Genomic DNA, 15,367 nt, shown 5'->3' on the forward strand with positions numbered 1-15,367 from the left:
GGGGTGTGTGGTGGGTGCGGATGGTGCGGGGGGTGTGGTGGGTGCGGGGGACAGGTCACAACCGAGGACTATCACAAGTGGTGTAACGTAAGGTCATGTCATACAACAATCATCATGTCATGTAATAAAATCTCCAGTCTCAAGTCAAACATTTGTAACTAAATGAAAACACATGAATTCGGAGCCAAAGTTCCGAAACAGTAACAAGTAAACGTACTAAACTTAACAAATAAGACAGTAAGTAAAAAAGGGCGCAGGAATGTCTGCCTGCCGGGCTACAGGTCTTCGCGGCCCTCCGCCTCCAAGTCGTCCTCGCCGAGGTCGTGGTCGGGCTCCGCCTCCAGGTCGGGCAGGTCGCCCAGGTCGGGCAGATCGCCGAGGTCGGGCGCGGCGGAGGGCGGAGGTGCGCCTCCGAAACCGTAAGGGTCCGGTCCGTGGATCTGTCGACGTTCAAAGTTCACATCTCACAGATCTGAACTCATTCACTATACTATGCATAATAAATAAGGGTCGTTAGATTAGCTAAAGGCGATGGAGGTGCGCGGACGCAGCGGAGTCCTCACCTTGACATACTCGGCCTCCATCTCGGACGTCCAGGTGGTGTCCTCGGGCGTGGGCAGCATCCAGGGCTCGCAGTACTTGGTGTGGTTGAAGCAGATCTGTACAAACAGGCGAATGTTGGCAGCGATGGTCGCTGCCCCTCAACCTATCGACTGTCCGGAGCGCGCGGCTCGTGTTGACGTGTGTGTAACGTGACGTTAAGGCACTGACGTATCGTTCTTGCTAACTGATCTATATGGCCCGCTCAATCGGCGAGGGTGTTATTTGATAGACGATAACCCCTTCTCTTCTGTAATTTGGCTAAAAAGTGCACAGGTAACTAAGTTTGAACAGTTCCGAAGCATGTGCTCACGGATCATATTTCTTTTTAGTTAAAAAACGTTATCAGTGCAATCAGAATTAATTTGTAGAGTGCGATAAGGTCATCTGGGCCGACATACGCGGCTAGCGAGCTAGTCGCCAGCAGTAGTGGTACGCAGTGTGAGGTGCGAGGTGTGGGGTGCTAGGTGTGAGGTGCGAGGTGTGAGGTGCGAGGTGTGAGGTACAGACCGCGTGCTCGGCGTCGGGCATGACGTCGTCGTGCGGCCGCTGCTGGTACAGCGCAGTGATTTCGTCCTCGCTGTCCTCGAACATGCGCTCGCACTGCTCACAACACAAAGAACACATGTACTACACGGCTACACACTGCTCGCCGCTCGCTGCTCCCCGCTCGCCGCTCCGGTACTCACGTAGTACTCGAGACTCTTGTTGAGGTCGTCGTCGGTGACGAACTTGGTCTTACTGAACTCGGGGTTCATGCCGCCCTCCTCCGTCACCAGCTGCATGATGGCCAGCTTGCCCGTGGACTTGTAGTACACGCGAACGTAGTCGTCCATCTTCTTGCCTGCAACGCGACGACAACACGCATCTCATATACAACTACTGATTCGCTCGTCCTCGCAGCCTGATGTAGCCCACCTAGTCCTCACGAAATCATACAGGAATCCCAATGCAATGAGATAAAAAAAACGTGACCAGTATTATCAGCCAGAGTCACAGCCGCACGCTTGCCGACGAGCGGGCTTGACTACTCACAAATGCTGTCAATGAGCTCAGAGATGTAGACGGCGGAGCGATGCGCGGGCACCTTCTGCTGCATGGTGTTGCCCTCTGCGTCCATTCTGAAGTTGCCCACCTGCAATGTGACGGCATCTTCTTAACAGTTTACTCAATCCACATTTCAATATTTATTTATTTATTGGAAGACCAACAGCCATTTTTACAAATTAAGTTCAACAATAGTTAGTAAACATATAGCCAATTATAGATCCTCGCCGATAGTGGCATTTTACACAAATGTTTTAGCTCGAACAAATATTATACATTAACAAGAGTCAAAAAGCACAAAAAAGAATTACAAGATTACAAAAAGAAAAGCTTGATTAGTTTAATTATGTTTGTTCTTTAGTTTATTACTTTGTTCTTAATGAAAAAGTTTCGACAAAAAGCCTGCTTTATAGAATTAATTAATTATTAATATTAGACCAATTTAGTATTATTGTGGCACCAGTTTTACATGCATCGGACCCTGGAAACTGGTCACAATATGGCTATATTTTATCACTTATAAAATGTTCTCACTAACCTAAGTTTCTAGTTTATAAGGGGAATTGGAAATGGTCATTTTCACTTATAGATGATTAATAAATTATGTAGCAATATAAATATCTGTATATTAATAATATATCCAGAATAAAACTCCCTTAGGAAACAAGTAACTAAATAAGAAGGGAAAGAGTACTTATCAGTCATCACCAGTTTAGGCTAGGCACATCCATACGTAAAAACGCACAAATATGTAACTACATCAAACATAATGAGCAAAGTTATTATCGTTAAAAGTTGTTCAAAAACATAAAAACACTGTTTATTTATAATATAACTTACATCCACTTTTTTCCATTTCTCCACGTTCTTGATAACCTTATTTAGTTCTTCGAACGTCTGGCGACAAACTGAAAATTATCAAATTTCCTTATTAAAACAAACAAATGAATTATCTTTGCCAAAATAACATTTACTACATACCAAGGCATTTTAAATTTTGCGGGTCTATTTTTGCAGAAACGTACAAGAAACATAGAGAATAACTTAAAATTAAGAAAATTAATCGCATTATGTTGCTTTACAAATTACAAATACTAGACATAAACTTTACTATAGGACGGGAAAACTTTAAATGGACATAAAATTCTAAATTCCTACCTACGTGTGTTATGTTATCATTATCTTTTTCTGTCAAAAGTCAAAACCACGCACTTCAATGTGATTGGTTACTTCAGGATTAGCACAGCTGTGTTGAAAAAATGTTGTATTAAGAGTATCAGCAATACTAAATTAAAATTAAATAACAAAATAAATTCTTCTACATAATTTTGGCCACATCTAAAGTTATCATATGCATGCCTGGAGATAAATGGAAACGAATGATCAAAATATCGTGTTTCTCTACGATTCAAATGCGTAAAACGAAATTTCTTAGCAGTCGATCGTCAATCGAAATGTAAGGTTGTCAAATTCACTACTTTTTATAAAAATTTAGAAATAAAACTCTGTAATTTAGTAAAACTGAAAACAAAAGCATTTTTTAATAGATAGTATTATTGTGTAGATGTTTTTTGTTAATCAATATTTTCCTTTTATTAACAATGTTTAGTATTTGCCTCCCTCGACCACCCGTTCTATAGTTTTCCGCCCGCCATTCCCCCACCGTCAAGTCAGTCAACCGACCGGACCCGACCAACCGAACAGTTCTGTTGCGGCAGGTTACGCAGTTAGATCGTGTATGACATAAACTTAGCGTTATGAATAATTCTTTTGTGTATCTAAATGAATTCCTAAATCTTAAAATACCATAAGTGACGTTTAATTTTATTGAGAAGTGAGATTCCTGTGACGTAGGTTAAGAATACTACGATTTTAAGTAAAATAGAGGTAAGTAAACTAGTTGACAGATTGCGTCTTTACAATTTTAAACTAGTCATATCCAATAGCTTTCTTAATTAAACGTTATAAAACAATAATATTATTAAGCCTATTTTGTCCCACATCTTTTTCACAATATCTGATGTAATGTAGTCGTATTTTAGCTCGTGCATCTAAAAACAGTGATAAGGTCGGTTCATATTCATATAAAGATCTATAGTTTAAAAAAATGCGATACGAGTAAGGTCGTATGAAAACGATCGTGATATCTAATCACGTAAACGAATAGTTTTATTTATATAAACAATATATATGCATTTGTATACCGGCATTTACTTTAAGTCTGTAAGAACGGCTGGGGAAGTGGGTGTGCCAAGCAGTCGAGGTATAGGAATTTCGTCTTTAGAAAAGTGCCATAATACATGATATACATTCGTAGCTCGGGTCGCGCTTGCCGCTCGCTTGCGTCGTTTCCACAGGCCCATAGTCACTGCTGTTGTGTGTGTGCAGTGGGCGCCTTTGTCGTTGTGAGTACGTCAATGTATTTGTTCGATATAGTTTGTTTATAATTAGAACCAGGGCAAAATGCTCTCTATAGTACGCTGTTCAAGACCGATAATAGCATGTGGGTCGGCGTCCTCGACGCTGTTTGTCTATCGATCTCTGCGGTGGCCAACGGCCAATAGCATGTGCTCCGCGCCGCCCGCTTCCCCGCTCCGCTCCGCACTGGTGAAAGCCGGCCCGTCGTCCGATGTATCAGTATCACGCAAGCACTAACTATAATAATGAAACAAGACATGTTGAATTTCCATTAAATCCTTATTTTAACAACTTTAAAAAACCAAGATGCCAAACTATCAGTATTGAACCGCTAATGAAGCTACTGCCAGCAAAGTTCAAAAAATTTCACAATGATTGTTTTGTAAGCGTTTGTTTGTAGCGTAGCGTGTCAGTTGTGAGAGCGGGGCAGAGAGGGGCAGTGGCGGGTGTGCCGATGCCGAGTGAGCCAGAAATAGAAGTGTGTATAGGGTAGCGATAACGACGTGGCAACGCCGCGCCGCCGCCGACGGAGAACCAACCTGCCCATCCACTCCACTTATCGTTTAGTGCCGATTCAAAATGGCGGCTGTGCGTGATCAATTTTGTGGATTTATTGCAAAAATTTCTAAATCTGTGATAAATCTGAGCATGAGTCGGACATGCCCAGGAAGCTCGGAGCGTGCGCTCCACTCTAGGCGTCGACGCCCAGCCCATCCAATGTACGTATCATCTACCGTTTGCGCCGACACTGCTATCGTACCTACGTAGACATGCCACAGATGTACTCTTGCAATAGCGGATGCAATAGTTAATCTTTTTGCCGCTATAAGACTCAATTTAAAAGGTCTTTAATTATAGTAACAGCCCTATCTTATAGTCTATTACATAACTACACCATGTGGAAGTTATTTCAAATTTTAAGCAACTTTAGGTTTTTAATATCCATATCCGTATAAGTACATATTACATTATTTCCTATGAATAAAATAATTCTAATACATTATTGGTAAATATTTGCACCTGACTGATTTGAACTGAAATGGCGGCGTTAAGGAGGACGTAATCATAGATAAGGTAGAGGTAACCGAGTGCGCGTAATGTTGGCAACGCCGCAAACAGAGCGCGCCGTCGCAGGTTTATAAGTGCAGAAGATAAGAGACCCAAGGTTGTTATTATACGTATTGTTTGGTACCAAAGAACTGTGCTCCGCTTCGCGCCGAGCCGTAGACAGTACACGCATGAAAGATAAAGAATGCGTGCGGTCGGTCAGAATCATCGATTGCACGCACGGTGTGTAATTAACTTAATATTTAATTTGCTTCATAAGTTTATCATGCCACTGTTTTTGCTGCATGTGAGTAGTACCACCAGAAGCCTGCCACAGAGGTTCAGTTTTAACTGCACATTTCGACTGTACATTTAAAACTGTAGGTGATTATAAAAGATATTTAAGTTAATATAACCTTTGACAGCTCACGCTACCCGTCTAAAACAAAATAAATGGAAACGGCATTACGACAGTATGGACCACATACTTGTAGGACATTTCGAGTTTGATCTGTAAAGTGACTGCACCAATAAGTTAGACCTGGTTTACATTAATTTGATGATGTGAAGTATTTAAAAAAAATATTATTTGTGCCCTTAACAAATATACCCTTAGGGGTTCCGGAATAACCAACTCTTTACGGGACACCCGTCCGGCGAGTAAGAAAATCCAAACTGCTAGATGTGACTGCGTGTTGTATAATTTTAGAGAAAGGTGTTTTGGTCGACCACCCTTGTGAGTAGAGACCCATCGTTGAAGTTGAGTCGCGGCTTTTGATGCCTTTGTTGGTGTCTGTTAATCGAAAGCGAGGTTGCCGTACTTGGCGGCGGTGGTGTGCTGTGCTGCGCCACTCGCCATGCGGGCGACGAGCTCGGGCTCGCAAACTCACGATCGCTTTCAGTCAGTCGGTGACGCGGCTCGGAGCTCGACGTTCATGCGAAGCTACAACTTTATTTTGCGCTCGAGATGCGAGTGCGAGAGAGACCGTGGGGTCCGAGTGAGACATTCGCGCGAGACTGGGACGGTGACATGGCGGTGTCGCAACCTCGCCCACCTGACCGTGTTGATGCCGCGCTCAAAAAGTTGCGCCGTTGCGCTATTTAGAGGCGCACGAATCTGCACGCTACTTCGGAATATATTGGATATTGCCACAATTTTTATCAATTCAATCACAGTTTGACTCGAATAAATACTCATTTAAAAAAATAATTCACACGTTCGTGCAGTATATGGGTACGTATATAGTGTTTAGTTTTTCACTATTCGACTAATGTTTTTTGTTACACGCTTTAGCTTTTACTTATAGTAATGTAAATCAAAAAGCAGTTTTGATTCGAGTACGACATAAATAATTGTTTGCATTGACTAGCAGTTTTCTACGTGACGAATGCCGCCGCTCTGTTCCCGTTTCTTGTGGTTTAGCAAATCAGACCTTAGGTTACTAGCTGGAAAGGCGATAATTGCTTATACGTACAACTCTGCTATGATTCATTGTGAAAGTAATAATATAATTTTATAATACTTGTCGCGAAGCAATTCTGAGCTAGGTACATTGTCAAAACGCGCGCTAAAAAGGTGGGGTATCGATGGTGCGGTTTTAGTGAAGCCATCGAAATGGCGTCCTGCAACGCTTGACAAGTCGGCGGGTTATCGATTTATCTTTCGCTACAAACAACAAGTGCAGGTTTGTGTCATTACCGAAGCGCCGCGCCGGACCGGTCCGCGGCCGGATTGCTGCTTAGAAGCACATGCGGAATTCCTCAAAGGCCACGCTGAGGAATTTCGCACTCTACCGATTCGATTTTGAATTTAATGTTGTGTTTAATTTAGGTAGCAATATGTATATTAAATAATGATATCGCGATCTAAACCTGCTTCAAATGTTGGTTCGCTCGTTGTCGTTGCTTTGTACGCTGTGCGTTGCCATTAGTTAATGTGGCGGGCCATGACGTCATGCTCGCGAGGCCACCACGTGTCGTGATGCCGCCTGGCCTGCTGTTGTATTGTTGGGCGCCACAACCGGCCACTCTATACCGCACTTATTATAGAAATTTATTTAAGAGTATAGATATATATAACCTAAAGATACCTAAATCGGAGCATAGAAGCGTCTAAAACGACCTCTGCAGGTTTTAATTTTGGGGTTAAATTAACGTGTCATTTACATTTTCTTATGTTTAATATTTATTTCCAAATTTTAAATAAGGTACTTTTCAAAATTATAATGGTCACATTTTTAAATCGCAAATTAATAATCTTATAATATGACAAAAACAAAACACAATATTGTATTTTTTTTATATCATAAGGTGGCAAACGAACGAGCGGCCACCTGATATCGCTGAAATAGCGAAGTGACCGTTGTCCAGAGACATACGCAATTGCATATGCGTTGCCAACCTTTAATTTATGGAGGAGAGGATACACAGAAAGAAAACATTTCCATGCATCCTCTCATCTGGAAAGTCAACTTCCACTTCCCATCCTTTCCTTATAAGAAAAAAAGTAAATGAAAGAGTTGTGTGTTGCAGGCACTCTGTGTGAGTGTGTGATGGGTGTGCAATGAGCGGCCTGATGAAGCGCTCGGGCGGCCGCGCCGGCCCCGATGAGCCTGCGCCTACGCATCCAGCCCAGCACTCTGCCTCACACGCCTCTCCCCATTCCGCTCCTCACTCCGCCTCGCACTCTGCTGCACAGGTACATTAACATACCATGACTGTAATACTTGACAATATATTTCCTTGGATACATTTTTTTAATTTATTATTGCAACCAATCCTTTGTTTGCATTTAAAGTGTGAGTATGGCTATCTTAAATGGATAGGGTACTTTGTGCAATGAAATGTTGTTTTGTTGAAGGTGCAACAGGCAGCCACCACTATGCACTCCCTGGCGCAAGCGGCAGCGCAGCCGCAGATCATCGGTTAGTATATAGTACATAATACTATGGACAAGTTGTGGCCACATGCTAGTATTGCACTGCACCGGAAACCCGCTATCACTTGTACATTATAGAAGGAAGATTTCTGTTTTATTTATTTATTTATCTATTGGAAGACCAACAGCCATTTTTACAAATTAAGTATAAAATTATTTAGGAAACATATAGCCAATTATAGATCCGCTACGATAGTGACATTTTACACAAATGCTTTTGCGCGAACAAATATTAACTAAGTTTAAATATGTTTGATCTTTAGTTTATTACTTTGTTCTTAGTGAAAGAAATCTGATGAAAAACATGCTTTATCGAATTACTTGTAGAATTAAATATATCTAAAGTGGAACTTTTAGAGTGATTATTAACAAAGAAGCCAGCTCGCAAAATAAATGAATTTTGTCTATAGTTAGAAGATGCCATAGGAAGATGAATAGGAATGCGATGGCGTGCTGATTTCTTTGGTACATTAATTGATATTTTAGAGAGAAGAGAGTGACAGTCAATACTACCGTTTTGTAATATTTAACATAAAGAGGCTGCTACTTCCCGTCGAACATCAAGAGGGAGAACATGAAATTTACTACATAAGTTTAGGTATTCTTGAAAGCGAAAATTATAATTTAGCCGGAAGCATATTTAATATTTAATGAACTTTTTCTGTGTTCTGTCTTATATGTAACAAATAAACTCAAAACTACTGGGCCAATTTTGTTAGTACCCTCTCAATTTTACACCATGGCAACTGCCACTTAAAACGTTTTCTTATGAATTTTTAAATGTAAGTAGTGGTCATGGGCAAATGGCATTTAGTATTCTCCAATAGGAATGTCTGTGCGCGCAGGTGTGTCGTCCTCTGGTGGGGTGGGCGTGGGCGTGGGCGGCATGGTGCCGGTGGGCGGGGGCTTCGCGCGCGCCTCGCGCCCCGCCGCTCCCGTCATCAACTACCACCTGAAGGCGGGAGTGCAGTACGGCGCGCACAAGCCGCCCGCGCAGCAGCCGCCGCAACCCCCGCAGCCCCCGCGCCTCCGGGTCAGTATGCCTCTCTGTGGCAACACTCCACTCCATTATGTTGTTACGTTTTAGTGCCCTTCGATATTTATGTTTTTTCTAACCAGTACTGTTGACAAACAGCAAACAGTAATATTAAAAGGTGATCGAGATGTTAAAGAAGTGTAGAAAGCGAATATACGAGCGAGTAGCACAGTTTTATGATGCGGTGTTTGGTGTGCAGGTAGCGCACGCGCCGACGCCGCTGGGGCGGCAGTCGCCGGGTGCGTCGGGCGGCGTGGGGGGCGGCGTGGCGGGCGTGGCGCCGGGCGGTGCGGTGGGAGGGCCGGGGGGTGCGCCGGGGGGCGGGGTCGGGGGCGCGCCCGGCGCACAGTTCCAGCGACTGAAGGTGGAGGACGCGCTGTCGTACCTGGACCAGGTCAAGTTCAAGTTCAGCACACAACCGCAGGTGTACAACGACTTCCTCGACATAATGAAGGAATTTAAGAGTCAGACGTAAGTGTGTGTTCATCCTCTTCTCAAATTCTGTTGAAATAATCAATATATATTTATACTATCATCTTTATTAATATACACATAATTAAAACATTACTTGTCTGGAATAATGTGCGTGAGTTAGTGTGCGCCTACCTCGAGGACGGCTGAGCCGAGTGCGGTACGGTTTTGGTTTAGTTCAGATTATTAAACACTAGTAGTAATATTTGAGGTTTTAAGTTGTTGTGGATGACTTAGCAAGATGAAGTGTTTCATTGCTTATAATTCTAAAGACTCCTTAATATAATGTATTTCATAACCATGATGAAACTAATTACCGTTTGACTTCTTTGACGATAACCAATGGCTGCAATATTATTATCTGACGTGGTTTGCAAGTGGGCGTTGCTAGACTAGCTGCATCTCGTTTGTTTAACAGTAGCCATTGTTGTAGCATCGACACGCCCGGCGTCATCAAGCGCGTCTCCAACCTGTTCAAGGGCCACCCAGAGCTGATCGTCGGCTTCAACACCTTCCTGCCTCCCGGGTACAAGATAGAGGTGCAGAGCAACGGACAGGTACCTCATCTCCCCACCCCGCCTCACTCACTCAACACACCAGCTATGGAATGATGAGAAAAATTACCGTTTGATTACTGTGACGATAATCAATGGCTGCAATATTATATTCTGAATTCAGCAAATGTGTACACAACACAACACAACACTACATATGATATAATGTGTGTGTCGTGTGGCAGGTGTCGGTGTCGATGCCGTCGCCGACGGGTCTGGGCGGCGTGGGCGTGGGCGTCGGTGTGGGCAGCGTGGGCGGCGTGAGCGTGGCCAGCGTGAGCGGCGTGGGCATGGGCGGCGGGATGATGCTGGGCGTGACGCACTCGTCGCAGCCGCAGCTGCTGCACCTGCTGCCGGTGCAAGCGTACGTCACAAACACTTTTTGCTAAATAATGCTCATTTCGTATGTCGTGTGGTGCGTGTGGTCTTCTAGAAGCCGATAAATGTGATGAAACAAATTACCGTTTGAGTTTGGTGATAAAACTAATGGCTGCTTATTAAAGTTCTGAATATATTGAGTGGTAAGATGTGTGATGGGGTGTGCTGGGGTGTACTGAGATGGAGATGTGCTGAGATGTGGTGGTTGTGTGCAGGCCGGTGGGCGGCGCCATCGTGCACAACATGACGGTGAGCGCGCCCTCCGCCAACGCGCTGCACCACATCTCGCAGGCGCACCAGCAGATCGAGGCCGCCTCCATACATCACAACCAAGGTAAATATTTCAAATTTTAACAACAAACTGTTCTCACTGCTACTTATAGTTATCTGCAACAGAAATAATTAAAAAAATAATGTGATATTACAAAAAAAAGGAATAACCTATTATGAAGGTTTTACATATTTCATGGTCTCCCCTATCGATTTCGACCTCCCTTCGCATCCTCGCCCAATTGAAGAAGGTGGGAAGAAACAAAAGGACTAATCGGTCTCTAGTACTAGACTCATCGGGTGTAACGCGTTATTCGTGTAGTACCAGCAGCAGTGGTGATGTATGAGGTTGTTGTAACGAGTGTAACGATGATGCGGTGTGGTGTGGTGCAGGGAGCGGCGGAGGCGCGCACGCCGCAGCGGCCGGACAGCCCGTCGAGTTCAACCATGCCATTGAGTACGTCAACAAGATCAAGGTGAGCGCTCACATCCGCTCTGGATCACATTCATAACAATTATCAAATTGTAACTTGAGAGAAGTTAGGAATGATGTGCGTTTGTTTGCAGTCCCGATTCTCGAGGCAGCCGGACAAGTACAAGCGGTTCCTGGAGATCCTGCACGCGTACCAGCGCGGCCACCGGGACGTGAAGGAGCCGCAGGCTCGCCAGCAGACCGAGCAGGAGGTGTACTCGCAGGTACGCCGCTCACATTGTCCACCTTCTATTTTATAGCCATCCATTTGAATTTGCTGTAGAAAGGCCTTTTCTAAATTTTACTGCCATTCTTCTCCTTTTGCTAACTATATTAATAAAAAATATAATGGTATTAGCAAAAGTACACACTTTATCGCTTATCACCCGTCTATTGTTTGAAGGTAGCGAAGCTGTTTGAAAACCAGGAGGACCTGCTGGCAGAGTTCGGGCAATTCCTGCCGGATGCCAAGGCGGTGACGAAGCCCGCGCAATACGCGCTGCAAACCGCGCACGCACCGCACGCCGCACACGCCCGCTCGCCCCTCTCACCGCCGCCGCCGCCGCCGCACGCCGCACAGGTACGCCCGCCCGCCGCCCGCCGCACGCCGCATGCCGCACGCCGCACACCGCATACGTGACAGCGTATTTGTGTTTGCAGATGGATGGAGAGCGATTTGCGGCGACGTCACCGCAGCCCGGCGCACCTCACACCTCACCCGCACACCCTGCGCACACACTCGCGCACGCAACGCTGCCCGCGCACGCGCCGCATCCCGCGCACCCCGCGCACCCCGCACCCTCTGCTCCCGTAAGTACGCGCAGGTGCCGACGTGCTGATGTAACAATATTACAATCGACCAATTTACATTTTAACTATGGCTTGATATTCTTAGAAAGTATTCTTTCCAGGCACTGAAGCACCCGACCTCCGTCAGTGCGCCGGCTCCGCCTCCTCAGCATCATCATTTAAAAAGGTCACCGAGTTTTACTTCCTCAAGTCAAATCGGTAAGTTTCTCATTGGTAGCTAATATTCGACGCAAATGATAACATTAATGGGACGTGTTTTATTTTGTAAATAAGGAGACGTAGGAAAGTTGATGAGGGGTACTGAGGCTGGCACACCCGCAGGGTCGGGCGCGCCGCCCAGCAAGAAGCCGCGCTGCAGCTCGGGCACGCCGCCGGGTGCGCCGGGTGCTGGGGGTGCTGGAGGCGTGCCGGCGCTGCGCGACGTCTCCTACGCGGAGGCGGCCAAGCTGGCCACCGCGCAGGACTACAGCTTCTTCGACCGCGCGCGCAAGGCGCTCCGCTCGCAGCAGGTCTACGACAACTTCCTCAGGTACGCCACGCCACGCCACACGCGCCCTCCCTACGTATGCAAAATTGTAACGTTCAGTGAAAGGAAATATGCTTTAGTCTCATGGGTGGTGATGCCATTGTTAATGTGATAGATGCGAGTGTTGTGCCTTGTTTACACCGTACAGACAGTTTGATGGTTCCGTTTGTGAGACCGTCACTTTGTTGCGGCAGATGCCTGCTGCTGTTCACGAACGAGATAATATCGTCGTCGGAGCTGGTGTCTGTGACGGGGCCCTTCCTGTGCCGGCACCCCGAGCTGCAGAAGTGGCTGCAAGACTTCGTGGGCCCGGCCTCGCCCTCGCCGCCGCACACGCCCACCGCGCCCGCGCCCACCCCGCTGCACGCCCACGCCCACGCCCACGCCCCGTACGCGGCGGGGGGTGGGGTGGGGGGCCCGCCGCTACTGGGGTACGCGCGCGACCGTCTCGGTGACGGCAAGCTGCGCTACGAGCCGCCGCAGCTGCGCAACGAGCGGGCGCAGGGCGACGCCGCCATGGATATAGGTGCGTTGTTCTGTCAAATTTGCGATATCTCCATTGTTTGAAGAAACAAATGTAAATGATATGACACCTTGCTGCGTAGACTTGACGACGTGCAAGCGGCTGGGCACGTCGTACTGCGCGCTGCCGCGGGACGCCGCCGCGCGCCGCTGCTCCGGCCGCACGCCGCTCTGCAAGGAGGTGACGCACGCCACACCCATCTGACATTTTACATTTAAACCACTTCACGAGTACAGCGACTCGCCAATGCCGCTCGTATCATTGCAGGTGCTCAACGACACCTGGGTGTCCATACCGACGTGGAGCGAGGACTCGACCTTCGTCACCTCCCGCAAGACGCAGTACGAAGAGTACATATACAGATGCGAGGACGAGCGCTTCGAGGTATGTCATTAGTTCGGTGGTGTCGGGTCGCCTTCATACGTAATGTGACGGAATGTGTGATCGCGTGCTCTGTGCAGCTGGACGTGGTGATCGAGACGAACGCGGCCACCATCCGCGTGCTGGAGGGCGTGCAGAAGAAGATGTCGCGCATGGCGCCCGAGGACGCCGCCAAGTACCGCCTGGACGACTGCCTCGGCGGTCACTCGCCCACCATACACCAGCGTGCGCTGCGCCGCATTTACGGTGATAAGGTGGTACGGCCATGCACGCTCTACGCATGCGCACAAACACACGCACACACGCACACCAATATACTTTACTTATCACACGATTATCCTAACCTGGTAGATATGTCGGCGCGGAAATTGCAAGTCCAACGATCATCATAGTTACCGCATACGGTCTAAACATACACAACACCATGATCACTCCAATATCTTATGAAACGTAATTGTCAATGATGTGTGGTGTGTGCAGGCGGTGGACATCATCGCCGGTCTCAAGAAGAACCCCGTGGTGGCGGTGCCTGTAGTGCTGCGCCGACTCAAGGCCAAAGAGGAGGAGTGGCGCGAGGCGCAAAAGGTAAGTTCCTCCTACCCTACCCTCCGCGAAACCTTCCCGTTTCATCGGATGGGAGTATTCAAGACGCTCCGAATGTTTCCCGGCAGGGCTTCAACAAACAGTGGCGCGAGCAGAACGAGAAGTACTATCTCAAGTCGCTGGACCACCAGGGCATTAACTTCAAGCAGAACGACCTGAAGGCGATGCGCTCCAAGTCGCTGTTCAACGAGGTGGAGGCCGCGTACGCCGCGCGCCGGCCCGCGCCGCACCTCGTCGTCGACTACCAGATGCAGTCGCGACAGGAAGGTACCGACACATGCCGCGCCCCGCGACCCTTCCCGCGACCCCCTCCCACAGAGACCGTGATGATGACCATGCGATGTGCTTTGTCAGAACTCGAATGTTGATTACACGCATGCTGCCTTCCTACTGACGTCTCGCCGCGCGGCGCACGCGCTGCGTGCTGCATGCTGCGTGCTGCGTGCGGACGCACAAGAGACTCAATGCGCGCCGCTTGGTCTGTTTTAGCCATCAAGATCCTGCGCGACGCGGCTGAGCTGCTGATTCATCACGCGCGCCGGCAGACCGGCATCCAGAAGGCGGAGAAGCGGCGCATTAAGCAGCTGCTGCGGCACCTGCTGCCCGACCTGTTCGCGCACCCTCGCCAGCCGCTATCCGATGACGAGCGCGACGATGGTACACTCGCTTAAACCACACTTTTTATTTATCTAATGTATTGTTGGCAACTAACCAATACGCCATTTGAAAAACCCAAAATGCGTATAAAATCAATGCTATGATGAAAACCATGCGATGTGCCTTTGTCAGAGAGTTTGTGTTGAATACACGCATGCTGCCTTCCTACTGAGCATGTTGCAGCGCGCGGCGACGTGCCCGCGTGCGGTGCCGCATGCTCACCTCGCCCTCTCTGTGCAGAGGACAAGGAGGAGGCCGGCAGCCCCGCGCAGCGAGACGACAAGCCCGCCTCCGCCGCGCCCGCACCGCCCGCAGCACCGACCGCGCCGCCCGCACCGCTCGCACCGCTCGCCGGCAAGCCCGACAAGCACGAGGTAACTTACATTGCGACCTGCGACTTCTGCTTGTAACACTGTTAGTATGTCCTAAGTTCTCTCCGCCTTGCACTTCCCGATTTCGAGTGAAAATCAAACGAGAAAATCGAAGTTTCAAAAAATAGTTACAGTAATAATAGTTTCAGTATGTTTTGTTTCGTTATCAGTCTTCGGAGTCCGACAACGCTTCCGACAAGAGCAGCAGGAACAACAAGAACGACAAGGAGAACAAACCCAAGAACAACAACATGGAGAGCAAAGG

The 15,367-nt window shown here is 47.4% G+C and overlaps 2 protein-coding genes across 2 annotated transcripts; one reads left to right on the forward strand and one right to left on the reverse strand.

Annotated features, from left to right (window-relative positions):
* Nucleotides 1-6: 6 nt before the first annotated feature.
* On the reverse strand, nt 7-5,864 carry sel (canopy family protein seele). The gene is made up of 8 exons (XM_013320186.1): nt 5,861-5,864; nt 2,806-2,835; nt 2,488-2,555; nt 1,636-1,735; nt 1,290-1,444; nt 1,111-1,203; nt 564-659; nt 7-440 (listed from the first exon to the last, which is right to left on the reverse strand). Exons 1-8 carry the CDS (start codon nt 5,862-5,864, stop codon nt 276-278), a joined length of 711 nt encoding a protein of 236 aa, XP_013175640.1. The 3' UTR covers nt 7-275.
* Sin3A (SIN3 transcription regulator family member A) lies at nt 3,186-15,362 on the forward strand (the record flags this gene model as incomplete). The annotated part of the gene is made up of 23 exons (XM_013320187.1): nt 3,186-3,534; nt 7,645-7,810; nt 7,973-8,036; nt 8,896-9,083; nt 9,286-9,557; nt 9,991-10,114; nt 10,297-10,475; nt 10,705-10,823; nt 11,153-11,235; nt 11,327-11,455; nt 11,635-11,811; nt 11,892-12,041; nt 12,143-12,239; nt 12,315-12,570; nt 12,762-13,093; nt 13,173-13,270; nt 13,358-13,474; nt 13,552-13,728; nt 13,952-14,056; nt 14,143-14,341; nt 14,564-14,731; nt 14,972-15,105; nt 15,273-15,362. Coding segments are annotated over exons 2-23 (3,393 nt in total), but the record flags the coding sequence as incomplete, so codon positions are not given.
* Nucleotides 15,363-15,367: the final 5 nt, after the last annotated feature.

This window comes from Papilio xuthus, unplaced genomic scaffold, assembly GCF_000836235.2.
Source record: "Papilio xuthus unplaced genomic scaffold, Pxut_1.1 DF825946.1, whole genome shotgun sequence".
Lineage (NCBI taxonomy): Eukaryota > Metazoa > Arthropoda > Insecta > Lepidoptera > Papilionidae > Papilio > Papilio xuthus.

Excerpts from the sequence above, each read along its gene's own strand:
- sel (XM_013320186.1), bottom strand. Across the intron at positions 1,204-1,289 it reads ACAAGAGTCTCGAGTACTAC|TGCGAGCGCATGTTCGAGGA; the intron begins GTGAGTACCGGA and ends TGTTGTGAGCAG. Across the intron at positions 660-1,110 it reads TGCCCGACGCCGAGCACGCG|ATCTGCTTCAACCACACCAA; the intron begins GTCTGTACCTCA and ends CTGTTTGTACAG.